The sequence below is a fragment of the Bufo gargarizans genome, chromosome 3, assembly GCF_014858855.1.
Source record: "Bufo gargarizans isolate SCDJY-AF-19 chromosome 3, ASM1485885v1, whole genome shotgun sequence".
Lineage (NCBI taxonomy): Eukaryota > Metazoa > Chordata > Amphibia > Anura > Bufonidae > Bufo > Bufo gargarizans.
Window position 1 is genome coordinate 237,859,893 of NC_058082.1, and position 18,341 is coordinate 237,878,233.

General features: G+C 44.1%; 1 protein-coding gene across 3 annotated transcripts in view; it reads left to right on the top strand.

Annotated features, from left to right (window-relative positions):
- Window positions 1-18,081, top strand: part of GK (glycerol kinase) — a 95,492-nt gene extending 77,411 nt beyond the window's left edge. For 2 of the 3 annotated variants that reach the window (XM_044284700.1, XM_044284702.1), the window contains 5 exons: window positions 28-148; window positions 580-723; window positions 1,150-1,236; window positions 9,700-9,786; window positions 15,878-18,081. In XM_044284700.1, the coding sequence (XP_044140635.1) occupies window positions 28-148; window positions 580-723; window positions 1,150-1,236; window positions 9,700-9,786; window positions 15,878-15,891 (453 nt within the window). In that variant the 3' untranslated portion in view covers window positions 15,892-18,081. The remainder of the gene's footprint in view (window positions 1-27; window positions 149-579; window positions 724-1,149; window positions 1,237-9,699; window positions 9,787-15,877) is intronic. The other variant, XM_044284703.1, reaches the window with a different exon arrangement.
- The last annotated feature ends 260 nt before the right edge of the window (window positions 18,082-18,341 follow it).

Below are 18,341 nucleotides of genomic sequence, written 5' to 3' on the forward strand. Positions count from 1 at the left end.
TCCCTAATCTTATTTTTTCCTTTCCAGATTCTAGATGCAATGAACCAAGACTGTGGAATTCCTTTGAGCCAACTGCAGGTTGATGGGGGCATGACTAACAATAAGATCCTCATGCAGTTACAGGCTGATATCCTGTGCATCCCAGTGGGTGAGCAGTTCAAGTGTCTGTACACAGATCTATCCTTTGCTCATTGCCGTATTGTTCAATTACATTGTTAATCAGTGTGACTGAGTGGCAGCCACAAAGTATCGTCAGGTTAGGCTTTAAAGTGCAAGCATTGCAATTTAATCTCGCTGCACCAACTCATCTACATCTATGAGTTATTTAATTTCCATTTTATTGTTCTGGTAAGCACATTGAATGAAGAGGTCTTTACATTACACTGTAATTTAGCTTCAAAGTATCAGTTTAAATATTTTTTCTCAAAGTACAAGGCACAGGGAATTATCTCTTGAAAGGGCAACAATTTGCTGGAAAGAATCAAAAGCAAACTGATATTTTTTTATTTTAACTATTGATATGAACAGACTATTTAATAATACTTGCTACAATGTAACACTTTACTATATTTTCTGCAGTGAAACCTTCTATGCCAGAAACGACTGCATTAGGAGCTGCCATGGCTGCCGGGGCAGCAGAAGGAGTGGGTGTCTGGAGTCTTAACCCTGGAGATTTGACTGCAGTGACTTGTGAACGGTTCGAACCACAGATTAATCCTGAAGGTAAAGGGCAAGCAACTTCTTAAGAATACATCTAAGGAAGCTAGAACCAGCACTGGACCTCACATGCATCCAGAGATCTCCCCCATTCATTGCTACAACTGTTCTAATAAATGTATTTCAAGCTGGCAGCTCAGGCGGCGTGTCCTTTTCAAAGTGCGTAATCCTTCATAGGGGGCATGTCCTTTCTCATGGGGCATGTCCTTTCTACTGCTGTTTTCTCCCTGTAACTGTGACAGCACCTAAGAGTAGATATGGCTGGTGGCAGGAAGGATGGAACTGATATGGGAATATCTCACAACTGGGACTTTATTGTGAAGTAAATTACAAAAGTTACTTGTTTCATGCTAAATTAAAGTAATATTTAATGGTGGCCCATTATCCAAAAATACTGTGATAAATTTTGGGCCTTCTGTACTCTTGTTCTAGAAAGTGAATACCGATATGCTCGCTGGAAAAAAGCAGTGATGAAATCAATGGGCTGGGAAAGTTCTGAGGCTGCAACAAATGGGAATGGTAACTTTATAATTTTTAACATTATATAAATGTTCCAACTTTTGCTTCTTTCATATGTTAATTACATAAATATTAATTAAAATATAATTTTAATTTAGAGATTTTTTATTTCATGGAAATAATTTAGTCTTTTTTTTAATTTATTTTTTATATGCAGTATTTTTTTTAAATTGCTGACTGTTATCATAGTTTACCATATTTTTTGCTCTTTAAGATGTACCTGACTATCAGACGTTTTAGAGGAGGAAAATAAGAAGAAAATATTTTTTATCAGACCTCAGATCAGACCAATCTTCATCAGACCTCCAAATCAACCCCGCCTCAATCTTTCTCAGATTAGACCCCCAAATTTTCATCATACCTCAGATCAGACCCCCAATCTTCGTCATACCTCAGATCAGACCCCCAATCTTCGTCATACCTCAGACCCCCCAATCTTCGTCATACCTCAGACCCCCCAATCTTCGTCATACCTCAGACCCCCCAATCTTCGTCATACCTCAGACCCCCCAATCTTCGTCATACCTCAGACCCCCCAATCTTCGTCATACCTCAGACCCCCCAATCTTCGTCATACCTCAGACCCTCCAATCTTCGTCATACCTCAGACCCTCCAATCTTCGTCATACCTCAGACCCCCAATCTTCGTCATACCTCAGACCCCCCAATCTTCGTCATACCTCAGACCCCCCAATCTTCGTCATACCTCAGACCCCCCAATCTTCGTCATACCTCAGACCCCCCAATCTTCGTCATACCTCAGACCCCCCAATCTTCGTCATACCTCAGACCCCCCAATCTTCGTCATACCTCAGACCCCCCAATCTTCGTCATACCTCAGACCCCCCAATCTTCGTCATACCTCAGACCCCCAAATAAGACAAATAAATAAATAAAAGAGCTTATCTGGACAGTGCCAACACTCGAGGTTGAGCGCACTCTTCCTGCAGCTGCAATGTGACCCAACATTGCACAGTGCTCCTTAGTATTTGTTTTTTAATATGCACTGGCCTTTTTCTCCCACTTTTGAGGCAAAAAAAGTGCATCTTATAAAGCAAAAAATACAGTATGTATTGTAACTAGTCTTGATCAAACACTATTATACCTCTTTACAATAATCATATGAAGATGGACCATTATGAGCCTCTATAAACCTCACACTGTGGCATAAGCTTATAACGCCTCTCTGGTACAGCAAACTGTTAGTGTATATTCACATGTGGCAGATTTGTTACAGAAATGAAGGCATCACATGAATTTCTGCAAGCTCCATTCAGATGACACTGGCTGAAATATCTACAAGTCTGCCACATGTGAATGTACCCTTTGGTAAAATAGGTATTTGCAGCTCCTGCGAGTGACAGCAGATATCTAGGGTATGTTATAACTTGCTGATTATGCGGGCTTGATCACAGGGACCACTGTTCCCCTTATACTGTCTGCCAGCTCAGCCGCACAGCTTACAGCGAGACCGTGCTTTGCTGCAGACTTCCGGGTCGGGCAGAGCGCTGAGGAAGCTGTTTGATCAGGGAGAGAACTGTGTGACTGTTGGACAGTCCTCCCTACAATCAGTGGACAACTTCCATAGGGAGCAGTCTTGAGTGAGGGTGTGTGTGTCCATTCTAGTCTCAGCCGTCCCGCCAAAGGGGCAGCATTAGAGCCTTGATAGGTGAGTAACCCACTGGAGACCAGATATACATTAACTCTTTCTCTGCCCTAGACTACCAGGGATAAAGACAGTAACAGAGATACAGGTGTCAGTGCTCTGGAGCACCAGAGTTGCAGACATTAAATCATTCTCAGCCCTAGACCCCAGGGATGTAACCAGAAATCCATTAACTATCCTTGTTTAGTTTGGCAAATTTGGCGCTATGAAGAAATATTTAGTGCTGCTTGAAGAAACAGAGCCCAGAGAACAGTTGTAAACTACGTATTTGGGTCTGAATTGCAGTAGTGTGAAGCTTGGACAGGGATGAGGTCAGGAGAGGCCTAGGTGTTCCATTTAACGCTTTGGACTCCTCGTTCTAGCTGTTGGACCCTACTGATCAGCAAGTGACACGTGTCCATATATGAAGCAGAGCTAATGATAATTCAAGCAGCCAAGATGCCTGGTTGAACTTGATGGGAATATGTCTGTCTGTTTTCAACCATGCAAACTATACAAATATGTGATACCATAGAATATAAATACTATATTTTAAAAAAATATATTATAAAATGCCATTAAATAAATTTAAAATTATCCAAATGTAATGACTGTATATACACACACGAATATACTGTATATTTATATCTTAAAGGATTTGTCTCACTTTAGCAAGTGACATTTATCATGTAGAGAAAGTTAATACAAGCCACTTACTAATGTATTGTGATTGTCCATATTGCTTCCTTTTCTGGCTGGAATAATTTTTCCATCATATTATACACTGCTCGTTTCCATGGTTACAACCACCCTGCAATCCAGCAGTGGTGGCCGTGCGTGCACACTATTGGAAAAAGTGCTGGGTTTCTCTGGTGACCGGGAATGGGAGCTCACATAGGCTGATGTTTTTTCCTATAATGTGCAACCACGGCCACTGCAGATGGATGGCAGGGTGGTCTGTAACCATGGAAACGAGCAGTGTATAATGAGATGGAAAAATGAATCCTGCCAGAAAATGAGGCAGTATGGACAATCACAATACATTAGTAAGTGCCTTGTATTAATTTCATACATAGTAAACGCCACTTCCTGAAGTGAGACAACCCCTTTAACCTTTTTGTCTTCTTTTATGAACTGAAGAATAGTAAGATCCATTCTCCACAGAACCAGTACTTTTTAGTTTCTTGTTAATGCTTTAAATTAAAGCTATTTATGTTGAACTGAGGATTTTCCTCCAACTGCTTATAATTTCCTGTTAATGAGCACATTATTGTGCAAATCTATTATCCTGCTAAGCTTGAAATGACAAGATGCTCAATATTACTATGATAATTTATATGATAATTGTTTATGGAGCTGAAGCCAAAAAAGATATGTAAGAAATCGGCTATATGAACAGAATGTTAGAAGGCCACCCACTGAAGCCACAGCTACAGTTCTAGAAAAGTATGGCCTGATGACCAGAACTTGAGTTCTACCAATAATCAAGGTTCAGATGGTCAAGCACAATGAGGTGGTATTTCTGCATCAATGATGTGGCAGAGTACACATCATTGGATTATAGATGAATGTGTAATATAGATCTACTCGAGGATCTATACTGAAGTGCATTTATTGGGTTTTAGAAATATAAAAAATAAGGACAAGGCCTCATGCCATTGCCGTGTTTTGTTTTGTTTTTGTGTTTTTTTTCCCTGTTCAAATGGGGCCAAAATTCTTGATATCTTCTATTTCTATCACACAGACCTAGAGTTAAAGCCTATTATCAATGACAAATGTACAAGATACAACATGTAATATCAAACACATAGTGCAACAGCACTCTACAAACCAAATAAAGTACAAAGGTAGATTATATTGCCAATGCTATGCTAATAACTTAGAGATGCTTTGCAGATACTTTTTGTACAAAATTATTTGAGCCCGTCTGCCACACGCCAAGGCGATCTCTAATCAGACGGGTCCTAACACTAAAGCTCACCTGTTGGGTGTCATAACAGCGACCAGATACAACATGTAATGTCACATAATCATAATCGCCCCATCTGCCCCAATGATGTCCTTCTGCATATGCCAATTAAGTGACATTACTTATCCTAGTGACCATGAAATCTCCTCTCCTAACAGACCTGATGTGGTCACATAATATTATAAATGAGGGCCTGGCAAGTATGTTATGGGTGATCGTCCTAGGGAAAATTAGGAGGACTATTAATGGGGCATGTTTGCTCTAGAGGAGGCAATACAGATAAGTAGAATCACATTTTGTGGAGGAATTATAGCTTATTATTTGTTTTATAGCTATTGTATAACCTGCTAGAGGGAGAAGACACCGATTTTGCAATGGTCACTGTGCAAAATACTATTTTCTGTATAAGACTGTAGTTACATTTTGGATACCCAGTCTTGAGTCTTCCTTCCATCCATTATGTTTATGCTGAGAAATATGCATTTTGTTGGTTAATGCATATTACACACTTTGCCCACAATTATATGTAGAAACAAAATTAGGTTGTAGTTTTATCAGTGGCGTACATACAGGGGTCGCAGGGGTCGCATTTGCGACCGGGCCCGGCACTCCAGGGGGCCCGGCCGCCTGTGCACTCCCCTGGCCCCTGCAGTCAGTGTTCCCTCAAACTAAGCTGTGCGGGCGGTCGGCCGCGCAGCAATTATTTGTGGCCCCGCTGAAGATGCTGGCAAAATGCCAGGGCCCAGCAGTCAATGTCAGAAAAATCTCCGTCATGCGCCTCCTGCCCCGTCTGCGTGCTCCTCCCACTTTATGAATGAAGCAGGAGGCGCATGACAGAGGATGCTCAGGGAGAGATGCCGGCTCGTGGATTCCCCCCCCGCCCCCGCAGTGCAGCATGGCACATATGCCCGCCTGCTGCCCTGACAGCTGCCGCCCCGTGCTCTGGATCTCAGCAGCAGAAGAAGCGCGGGGAGGAGCTGGGCCATGATCGTGGAGCAAAATGTCCTGCAGGCTGCAGCAGAACTTCCAGAAGGTAGGAGCTTCCCCCGGTGTGTGCACAGCGCCGGGCACTGCACCGGCCCTGCCGCCAGTGTCCCCACCTCCTCCCTCCCCACTGATAAATTACTAGAAGCCAGGCACTTATGGGGGATCCGTGGAGGGCACTTATGGGGGATCCGTGGAGGGCACTTATGGGGGATCCGTGGAGGGCACTTATGGGGGATCCGTGGAGGGCACTTATGGGGGACCTGTGAAGGGCACTTATGGGGGCATCTGTGGATGACACATATATAGCACAGATCCCCCATAAGTGCCCTCCACAGATCCCCCATAAGTGCCCTCCACAGATCCCCCATAAGTGCCCTCCACAGATCCCCCATAAGTGCCCTCCACAGATCCCCCATTAGTGCCCTCCACAGATCCCCCATAAGTGCCCTCCACAGATCCCCCATAAGTGCCCTCCACAGATCCCCCATAAGTGCCCTCCACAGATCCCCCATAAGTGCCCTCCACAGATCCCCCATAAGTGCCCTCCACAGATCCCCCATAAGTGCCCTCCACAGATCCCCCATAAGTGCCCTCCACAGATCCCCCATAAGTGCCCTCCACAGATCCCCCATAAGTGCCCTCCACAGATCCCCCATAAGTGCCCTCCACAGATCCCCCATAAGTGCCCTCCACAGATCCCCCATAAGTGCCCTCCACAGATCCCCCATAAGTGCCCTCCACAGATCCCCCATAAGTGCCCTCCACAGATCCCCATAAGTGCCCTCCACAGATCCCCAATAAGTGCCCTCCACAGATCCCCCATAAGTGCCCTCCACAGATCCCCCATAACAGTGCCCTCCACAGATCCCCCATAACAGTGCCCTCCACAGATCCCCCATAACAGTGCCCTCCACAGATCCCCCATAACAGTGCCCTCCACAGATCCCCCATAACAGTGCCCTCCACAGATCCCCCATAACAGTGCCCTCCACAGATCCCCCATAACAGTGCCCTCCACAGATCCCCCATAACAGTGCCCTCCACAGATCCCCCATAACAGTGCCCTCCACAGATCCCCCATAACAGTGCCCTCCACAGATCCCCCATAACAGTGCCCTCCACAGATCCCCCATAACAGTGCCCTCCACAGATCCCCCATAACAGTGCCCTCCACAGATCCCCCATAACAGTGCCCTCCACAGATCCCCCATAACAGTGCCCTCCACAGATCCCCCATAACAGTGCCCTCCACAGATCCCCCATAACAGTGCCCTCCACAGATCCCCCATAACAGTGCCCTCCACAGATCCCCCATAACAGTGCCCTCCACAGATCCCCCATAACAGTGCCCTCCACAGATCCCCCATAACAGTGCCCTCCACAGATCCCCCATAACAGTGCCCTCCACAGATCCCCCATAACAGTGCCCTCCACAGATCCCCCATAACAGTGCCCTCCACAGATCCCCCATAACAGTGCCCTCCACAGATCCCCCATAACAGTGCCCTCCACAGATCCCCCATAACAGTGCCCTCCACAGATCCCCCATAACAGTGCCCTCCACAGATCCCCCATAACAGTGCCCTCCACAGATCCCCCATAACAGTGCCCTCCACAGATCCCCCATAACAGTGCCCTCCACAGATCCCCCATAACAGTGCCCTCCACAGATCCCCCATAACAGTGCCCTCCACAGATCCCCCATAACAGTGCCCTCCACAGATCCCCCATAACAGTGCCCTCCACAGATCCCCCATAACAGTGCCCTCCACAGATCCCCCATAACAGTGCCCTCCACAGATCCCCCATAACAGTGCCCTCCACAGATCCCCCATAACAGTGCCCTCCACAGATCCCCCATAACACTGTCCTCCACAGACGGCAGTACAGCAGGATTGCCATCCAAAATCAGCCTGTCCCGCACAAAATGGTACTGATAGGAGGCATGTTGGGTGAATGGTAGGGGAGGTAGTGGGGATGGGGTGGAGGCAGGTTGGGGGGTGGCGGCAGCGGGTTGGGGGGGTAGCGGCGGCGAGTTGGGGGTGGGGACGGGGGGCCCATTGATCAGTTTTGCACCGGGGCCCCATGGATTGTGTGTACGCCACTGAGTTTTATGTATGTATGTGTGTGTGTGAATGTGTGTATAAAAAAATAATAATAATAAAAAAATAAAAATAATAAATATATATATATATATATATATATATATATATATATATATACTAGACGAAAAAACTAGACGAAAAAACGAGGCAGCACTTCCAGCTTCTAGTGTACGGGTGAAGACCCCAAACTTTAATCCAAGCGACGTTTCGGCCTACTCAATGAGGCCTTTATCAAGCTACATAACAGTGCAAATAACTGGGTATATATACCCACACTACATAGACAAGTGAGTGACAATCAGTGATTACACCTGTTAACAATCAAGTCACATGACCTGGGACTGCATAGTCACATGGTGTTCAGATATAATAAACATAATACTTTTACACATTTACGTGCATCAAAGGTGTACATCTTGTTCATAAAAACATAAGTGATGTGCACAGCAATTATAGTGCATATACAATACGTAATGTATAGAGGATCCAAGCCCCTTTTATACAGTGACCATTATACAGTGCAGTACACACAGAGTTAAAATCATATGCTGCAGTTGCAGCTGAACCATATTAAAAATTGGAGGGAGCTCACCATCTACGCACATTATGCTTGTCAACATCGCCATGCCTTCAGCGTTAGCGTCCCCCAGTCGGCAGTGCGCATGCGCCGGACCCGACAGCTCTGGCCGCGCCCCCGACGGCGCCACGCCCCCACGTCACGCTCCAATGGACCGCAGCGTCATCCACCGGAACGCACGCAGGAGCCGCAGCTGCTGAGGGAGGGAGGCCAGACCATGTGGTTCAGCGCACGTCACGTCGCAGGCGGGACCCCGCCGTCACCATGGCGACGCAAACAAGCCTAGACCAGCGGACGAGCCCAGCGCGGCCAGGGCAAATACATGCGCACAAATCCAGAATAACAGTATGATTGGAAATGGCCTACCTGCTTCTTGCAATGACAGAATATCACTGGCTGTAGTGGTCTCACCTCTTTTACCTTTCTTGTAATTTCATATAAATTAATCCTGTGTATCGCTAATCATGTCAAATTCTGCATAGGCTTTGCACCCCCGCTTCACAAACCAATCATTCTTTATGTAGCACATCCACCAGTAACATATAAAAAAAAACGAAGAATTTAGACATGTGATGATAGACATAGTTGGGGTTGCTTCGCCCAACCTGCTGCCATAGGCTGGGCAAAATGAAGACTTTTTGTAGTGCGACCTCCCAATTTTAACCATTGACAGCTGCCTGCAACGCAAAGTATTTCTCTGCAGGTAACAAAGTATTTCTCTGCTTGATGGTTACAATCGGAAAGTCGTGTTACAGAAGTGGTCATGTAGCCTAATGACTAGAACAGGGATGGCCAACCTGCGGCTCTCCAGGTATTGCAAAACTACAACTCCCAGCATGCCCAGGCTGCCTACAGCAGGGCATGGTGGGAATTGTAGTTTTACAACAGCCGGAGAGCCACAGGTTGGCCATCCCTGGACTAGAAGGATGGAGGTCCATAAGGTCAGATTTGCTATGCAATGCTTTTCTTCCAACATGTACCAGCTCGGCACATGTATACCCTGCTATGTGGTTGTTTTCTCCTTTATGTTTAGAAAGCTTAATTGCGCTTATAATTGTCACTACTTGCAATTGTTCTGCTGTTGCTGCTGGTTGATTCATAACGCCAATTATCCAATTTTTTATATTTTCTCCTTTTCTATCTTGCTTGAATGGAACCCTCTCCCGCTGGATGTCTTCAGGTGACTCTAGTATCTTCTCTAGTCTGCCTCTGGGCTTTTATATAGTGAGTAGCATGGTAATGTTAATCGGAGCAAGGTACATCACAGGTTAGTTTTTTTTATCTTAACTAGATTTCCATTCAAGGTCCATCTGTTGTCCCGTACAATTAGCAGTTCGTTAATCATTTATTTCTCTAGATGCTGTTTTTTCCCTAAACATATTCATATTTATTTTTTTTGTTTGTCAGTTTACTCCAGGAGCATTTCCATCTAAGGCTACTTTCACACTCTCGTTTTGGGTGGATTCGTCGTGGATCTGCAAAAACGGATCAGTTACAATAAAACAACCTCATGCATCCATCATGAACGGGTCCGTTTGTATTATCTGTAACATAGCCAAGACGGATCGTACACCATTAAAAGTCAATAGGGGACGGATCAATTTTCTATTGTGCCAGATTGTGTCAGAGAAAACAAATCTGTCCTGGTACACAATGTAAATGAATGGGGACGGATCCGTTTTCTCCGTTTTGGCTCAGTTTTGTCAAGCTGATAGCAAAACGCTGCAGGCAGTGTTTTGATGTCCGCCTCCAGAGCGGAATGGAGACTGATCAGAGGCAAACTGATGTATTCTTTTCCATTCAGAATGCACTAGGGCAAAACTGATCCGTTTTGGACCGCTTCTGAGAGCCTATGATGGATCTCACAAACTGAAAGACAAAACGCCAGCGTGAAAGTGGCCTTAAATAAAGAGGGCTTTTCTCTCTTTGTAAATTCTATTAATTTGATTATTTCTTTGATAACTCAGAAAGCTGGTAAATGAGCAATATGGGTGCCATTACACTATTTCTCAAACACCCAAATAGAAACACCCAAATAGAAATAACACAGATCCGTAAAAACTATGGATGACAGTCCTATCCTTAGGACAGTACTGCAGACAATAATAGGACATGTTCTATTCTGTTGCCGAATGGAATGCACACGGAGTAACTTCTGTTTTTATTGAAATGAATGGTTCCACATACGGTCTGCAAAAACAAAACAGAATGGACATGGAATGAAAATATGTTTGTGTGCATGAGCCCCTTATTCAAGTATCTACACCCCTTGCCCCATATTGTATCCTAATTTGACAGTTATTACCCTGACTTGTTTAGAATTTTTGGAAAGCTCGGGGACTGACCTATTCATTTCTATGGATGTTATGAGAAGAGCAGAGCAATTATGCATGCTAGGAGTTATAGTTTCTGAACAGCTGGCGTGCCGGAGGTTGCCTACCCCTGACCTAATATGATCAGTGCTGGTGAGAAGAAGCCACTTCTAGTGCCATACTCTTACTGGCCTGCACAACTGAACTGCTGCCAGTGTACAAGAGGATCCAAGTTTTGGGTCTGATTATGTATGACAGCCAGCACTGGACATATTAGGTGGATGTTCTGAGAGGGACTCGGAAGACAACCATGGGACAACATAAGGTCTGTTTCACGTGCAGCAGTATTTGTCCGGCTAAATCCCAACATATTTGCTGGGTATGGGTAGCATCTGGATCTCCGCCGGACCCCATTATAGCCAATAAGGCTAGACTGAATCCAAAGAGCTCCAGCAGACTGTTCTCTGCCGACTGTGTGAAACAGGCCGAAGGATGAAACGCGGTGTCTAAAATCAGGAGCTTTTTTTAAATTATTCCAATTAAAAAAAAATTCCCCCATAATGTAAAGGATACATTTCATATGTAGTTGTGGAACAACCCCCATCAGGACCTGTCAGTTTTTCAGACATGTTTGGTTTAGTAAATACTTATATTTCCCTTAAAACAATGACTCCAATGCAGGGATCCGCAACCTCTGGCACTCCCGCTGTGGTAAAACTACTACTCCCAGCATGCACACTTGTTTGGCCATTGTCGGGGCTTATACAGAAGTGAACAGTGCATGCTGGGAGTTGTAATTTCACCACAGCTGGAGTGCCGGAGGTCGCTTACCCCTGTTGTAGAGCATCTTTTTATATGATGCTGTTATGCCGTTCCTCTGATACCCCTTCTAGAAATGGGTGAATAGATTGACAACTGAGTATTACCACTCTCCTTATCAAGCGGCATGTCCCTACACAGTCTGGCACTGCCAGCACTGATTGGATAATGTCACACACCCCCAACACCCATTTGTCAATTTATTCATAATGGCGCAATGGTGACATTCAGAACTCTTAAGAAATTACTTAGACAGATGTGCAAGGACTGCTGACAGCTCCTCTTTAAAAGGGTTGTCTGGGTTCAGAGCTGAACCTGGACATACCCCTATTTTCACCCAGGCAGCATCTCATGCTCCGATGCTCTCCTTTGCCCTGTGCTAAATCGTACAGGGCAAAGGCATTTTTAGGAGTTCCGTTGATGAACCGGTCTCTCCATGGGGCTGCCAGGAAGCCCGGTGACGTCACTGAACACAGTGTGTTATGATAAACAAAAGAGCCAGTGCCCTGCGCCATCTGGAGCAGGGCAAGGGAGTGCATCGGAGCATGAGATGCTGCATGGGTGAAAATAAGGGTACAGCTCTGAACCTGGACAACCCCTTTAATAGAGGACTTGTGAACTCTGCTGACATGTCTGTTTTAGCAACTTCATGCATTCCCCATGTAACAATTCTGAAGCATCGGTGTTGTGCCATTCCCTTATTATTCCTGCTAGAATTACTAGCAGTTTGGACTGAAGGTACCCGTTGGGGGTCTGTCCCTGCAGAGTCTGACCATGGCAGCACTGATTGCCTAGTGTCAGACTATCCAGGGACACACCAACAACTGGTAACACCTATCTGGATCTTAATTGCAACCTGCTAGTAATTCGATCATAACTTCTAGGAGGAATAATAATGAATTGGTACAACACAGAGACATAAGAACAGATGCTCCAGAATTGTTCTAACATGGGCAATGCAGGTCATTACTAAACAGACATGTCCGGAGAGGGGACAGGTCCTCTTTAAGGGGAGTGCTCTTTAAAATGACAAGCCATTGTTAGGAAAGGAAACTAGATTTTTATATTATTTTAGTTTTTCTTCGTAGATGCAGTTTTGTTGTTGTGACGCCCAGTTGCCACATGAGGGCGCCAGAAGACAGAAATGTGTAGACCGTTGTATGGACGGCTGGCATTTAGTGTGCAGCCTGTGGTGCTCCTACACTAGTAAGGTGCTGGGTCTACTGTAGACATAATCAGGTTTACCAGTTGTCCTTCACATTCAATTTACTTCAAATGCAGAAGACAAGCTCTTTGTAATTAGGGAACTGTGTATTAATTACTAACTTCATTATCAAACGTTGGGACAGATTACTGCCAATTAAGTCTAACCTACAATACTTTGACTAGAAATGCTCCTTGTGGGATTAATGTAGGTAACAAGTTGCATGAAGGAAGTCACAATTTATCAAAAATGAATCATACTTAAAATACAAAACGGCAAATAAAAGCAGCGTTCACATAAGCCAGTATTCTGGTCAGTATTTGTAAGCTGAAACCAGGAGTGGATCCAGAAGAAGCAGAAGGTACACATTTTTCCATCATACTTTTCTTTTCTGTAGGTTCCACACCTTTGTTTGGCTGCAAAATAATGACCAAATGCTTCCTTGTGAAAGTGGCCTTAAAGGGGTTTTCCAGGAATAATGAGTTTTTAGCAACTGCACGCAGCCTCCTCTCTGAACAGAAGATTCATACTTGGCTGTTTTCCACCACTCTGGTCCTCTGATCTTCCTCCACGTTCCAGTCTTCGCATTGTTGACATCCGGTGCAGCATGGGCATAGTCACATGCTCTGCTACAGATGATGACTAGGGATGAGCGAATCTACTTCAGATGAAACATCCAAAGTCGATTCACATAAAACTGTTTCAGTACTGTAGGGAGCAGGAGCTCCGTACAGTATTAGAACGTATGGGCTCCGATGAGTCGAAGTGAATACTTTGCATACTAACTTCTGCTGCCCCCCTCTTGCCCCTACCTGGTGCTGCCTGAGGAAATCGCCTCACCTGGCCTCATTGGTGGTACACCCCTGCCCCCACCGATCAGCTGAATGAAGAGAAGGCCTTCATTTCTTTGTTTACCTGTTTGCCATTGACATCGCAGTGGTGAGCAGGTTCAAATACAAGAAGCCGTCACATTCACTTCAATGGGATGGTTCCTTCCTATACACTTGAATAGGAAGGAGCCCCCCACCCACCCGTAGAAGTGAATGGGACTGCTTCTTGTAATTACACCTGCTTGCCTCTGCGAGAAGGCCATTGCGACCTTCTCTTCAACCAGCTGATCAGCAGGGGTGCTGGTTGTCGGACCCCCGCCGATCTGATATTGATGACCTATCCTGAGAATAGGTCATCAATATCAAAATCCCGGAAAAACCCCTTTAATCTCTGGTTGAAGGAATTCTAACGCACGCATATTTTTCTTGCTGTTTGCTGGTTCCCCTGAGATTGATGGATTACCAAATTAGCAGCCGCTGATTTGTGAACAGGATCAAGTGAAGATCATGCTTCCCCCGGATTATTTATTTTAATTTATTTCACTTAATTTCTTATTAATTAATGATGGATGTAAATAGTTTATTGCTTGTTTTATATTTCATTAAGAAATGTAGTGAAATGAAATAAATAAGCCGCGGGGACATGATCTTCACTTGATCCTGTGAACCTTCTTCCTAGGATCCTCCCACACATCTCGATGGTTCTGCATTTTAGATGCATCGGAAAAACGTGTGCAGCTTTGGCAATAACATTTCTGCTTTGCTGTGTGTTGCTGGAAGGAAAGGCAGATATGTTCTTGCAAAAACCACATGCATTTTTTGCTGCATCCAAAACGCAGCACCGCTGTGATGTGTGGTCTCATCCTGATAGAATCTTTACAGATCTGATTTATAATTATTAATTTGATTGAACAGGTCATTTAGCGTGTTCCTGGCCCTGCAGTTAAATCAACCGACGCATTTGGGGGCGGCATTCCAACTACTGAATCATTTTCCCACCTTTTGTACACTATGCTTGCATGCTGTAAGTCAGGGGTCGGCAACCTTCGCCACTCCAGCTGTTGTAAAACCGCAACACCCAGCATGCTCCGTTTTACTTCTATGGAATTTTCCAGGAGCAGCCAAGCAAGAGTGCATGCTGGGAGTTGTACTCTCACCATTGCTGGAAGTGGTTGATCCCTGCTATAAGTAGTAGTGACTAACAGACTTTTCACAAGTTTCTATCTAGCACCCATTAAAGTAAAACACGCCTTCCATCCTGACACGTGCTTTCATGTTACTAGTAAAGCTACTGTTTTGGCGACAAGAAGCCAAAGTGAGCATCACTTGTCACCATACTGTATTAGCACTAAAAACCCACAAACCCTGCCGATTTTGTTAAGGAAATTTGTGCAAGTGTGAAAGCTGGGCTTAAAGGGCTCGTCCCATGACAGCAACTTGTCCCCTATCAACAGGATAGAGGATAAGTGTCTGCTCAGCAGGGATCTGACTGCCGCCACATCCCTCTCTCAAGCGTTTGGACTCTTCTCTGAGTATAATGCTGTCCCGATGCTGCCGATCACTAGAATGGGGGCCCGTGTTACCTTGCTTGAATGGAGCTGCAGACATACATGTGTGTCTGATGCTCCAGTCAACTCTGTGGAGCTGTTTGACATAGCTGCTCGCTTATTTCCGGCAACCTCATAGAGATGAATGGAGTGGCGGACACACATGTATGTGTGCCAATCCATTCAAATAGGGAAAATGGGACCCCGGTAGTCATACACCCACCGATAAGACACTTATCCCCTATCCTGTGAATATATAAGCAGGCTTACACGGCCTGATTTTCAGGCCAATTATCATGAATGAATGTTGGTGTAAACGCTCATTCCCAGTAATCGGCAAAACGCTCATTCATCGGGTAAAATGTTATTTCTTGCGTCATAGTTCCCCCGTCTGCAGATCGGCCTGTGTAAACTTTTGACGAGCAGGCAGTTATTGGAAAGTAGCACTTCCTTCCCGAAAATTTCTCATTGGCATAGTTGTTGTTATAGGATAACCCCAATAAAATGTCCCCACTGTTTGGTCTTCTTCCTCAATAAATAGTTAAATGGATGACTTGACCTGTATGGTTACACATTGAAGTATCTGTTTTCATATTTAGATGCAATTTTTTTTCTATTTTAACTCATTGTTTCTGTTTCTTTTTAGGACTTGAGAAGTGAAGCTATTTCTGCACATTTTTTTCTATTGGTGGTATTTTTGGATTCCTCTGTGATTTTAATCTGAAAGAACTTGAGAACTCTATAAAATTTCCACGCACATTTTTTAAATCTATTTAACCTCCTCTTACTGTTTAATAATGTTTTTAGCAGCATACCGCTTGTAAATCTAATATACATGGGCGGTATTCTGCTAAAGATATATTGAGAACCTCTACAGAGATGACAATAAAGGGAATGCTAAGCTCACTGATCATTTAGATGTGACTTGAAGACTTATTTGCACTTAGAGATTCTAATCATTGGAAGTATTAATATCCCGATTGATATCTCAAGACTGATTGGGAAACATGTACAGATATTTTTGATGAAGTTGTAATTTTTGGAAGTTAGGTTAACCTTGTATTTTATCTGGCACAAACAATTATATTTGCTACAACTTGTTTTCTTCTAAAGCATTTGTGCCTTTTACATTCCAAAGGCTGTGTATCTGTATGTTTGTTTTTTCCTTATTTTATTGCCCTGAGGAATTACTGGTACCATGTATCACCAAGGGAGAATACAGTTCTTTTACAGGGGAATCATTGTTTGATTAGATGTAAAGAAATATTTTAGCAACAGATACATTAATATTAGATTTATTTTATTTAAATATGTTACTGTGCAAGTGCAAAGTCCGAGATGAAGTCTGATTGTGTTTGTGTAAGATAAATATTTGAAGCCTTTATCTTATGGCCAGAATGTTGTCCTGTCCAAGGCTTTGTTCACACTGTCGCTGTGTTCCATCACATCAGGTTTCTGAAGTTTTTGGTGGCAAGAATAGTGCAGTCTGCAGAGCAAGAAACCTGATAGACCCTTACATAAGTCAATGGGTTTTGTCAAGATTTTTGGGGTTCCATTTGAACACCTATCTGTCCTATGAGTCACGGCTCCATTTCAGATAGAAGTCTTGATAGTAGTGTGAACAGGAGCCTAATACCTCTTTCTTCTGATACTTGACCTCTGCAAATCTACTAGACGGCCCAGCCCCTTCATAATGCAAGCAGATCCAGGATAATTTCTCCTAGTAATGTATATTTGCTGTTAAAGGCTTTAGTACAGTTAGTTTGTGACCGTGTTCTAATTTAAAGGGAACCTGTCGGCACCAAAATGGCCCCGAAGCTGCCCGCAGTACCTTACAGCTGATGTCCTCTGGTTTCTAAGTCATCCAATGGACGTGATCACTGTAAAACTAATGTTATTCCACAGTCGGCTGAATGCAAGTGAAGATCATGAATTCAGAGGGAAGGAACTTTTACATTTGATGTCAAGCTTGCAACACCCCTTCCCCGCCCTTTGCTTTTGATTGATGGGCTTTTTTCATTTTCTTCATGCGCTATCCCTTTTGTAGATCTTGCGCATGTGCCAAATGATAATAGCCTCTGGCTCGCTCGTGCAAGATCTCAAGAAGGTATTGCACATGAAGGACACTAAAAAGCCCATCAATCAAATGGACAGGGCAGGAAGGGGCCACTGCGAGCTTGACTTGTAGTGTGAAAACCACTGCCCCCTTGACTTGTAGTGTGAAAACCACTGCCCCCTTGACTTGTAGTGTGAAAACCACTGCCCCCTTGACTTCAAGATCCTCATTTGCATACAGAAGTTATGTTACAGTGATCATGCCCATCGGATGACTTACGGGGTACTGCAGGTAGTTTAGAGGCCATTTTGGTGATGACAGGTTCCCGTTAATACATAAGCAATAAAGAGTGGAACTTCGAGTCAGTTACCCATCTAACATAAGGATCTATTGTGTAGAAATGATAATCTGGTGGAAGTAAATAGCTTGTTGCACCATTGGCTTTTGGATTATGATGGTGAATGTAATGTCAAGTGATGGATCCACATTTGATTATGTAGAATTGCAAAGAGTCACATTTTAGAAAAGAGAAATTTTGAACACTAAGCAGCTTTCTTTATGTTGAGCAACATTTCCAGGAATGTGGGGAGAGAACCATCAACTATTAGCCCTTATTGGCAAAAATAATATTGCGGGGGAGCTTTGCGTTATTAACGGTACAAATCAGATTATAAAAACACAAAGAGCCCTTTGACATCAATTTCTTTTCCTCTCGGTCCAAAAAGAAACACTATTGAAATTGTTGCTCATTATATATTGTAATCTGATGCCAATAAATCCTGTTTTATGTGTTCTCTTTATTGTGTGTGTTTAATGGGGCCATACTATAAAAATTATTCAACAGCTATCACAGGGAAGGTGATAAATGGCGGATCATGGGGGGAGGGGGGGCTGACTGCTTGGATCCCCTGCAATCCAGGGAAAAGAGGTCACCCAAGTCATCTCTGGTTCACAGCAAGTACGGACCCACTATGTCACTGAACAGACTTGATGTAGGGCTACTTCTAAGGACGTTAAGTCCCCCCCCCCCCAAAGTTTTTGCCATTTAAAGGGA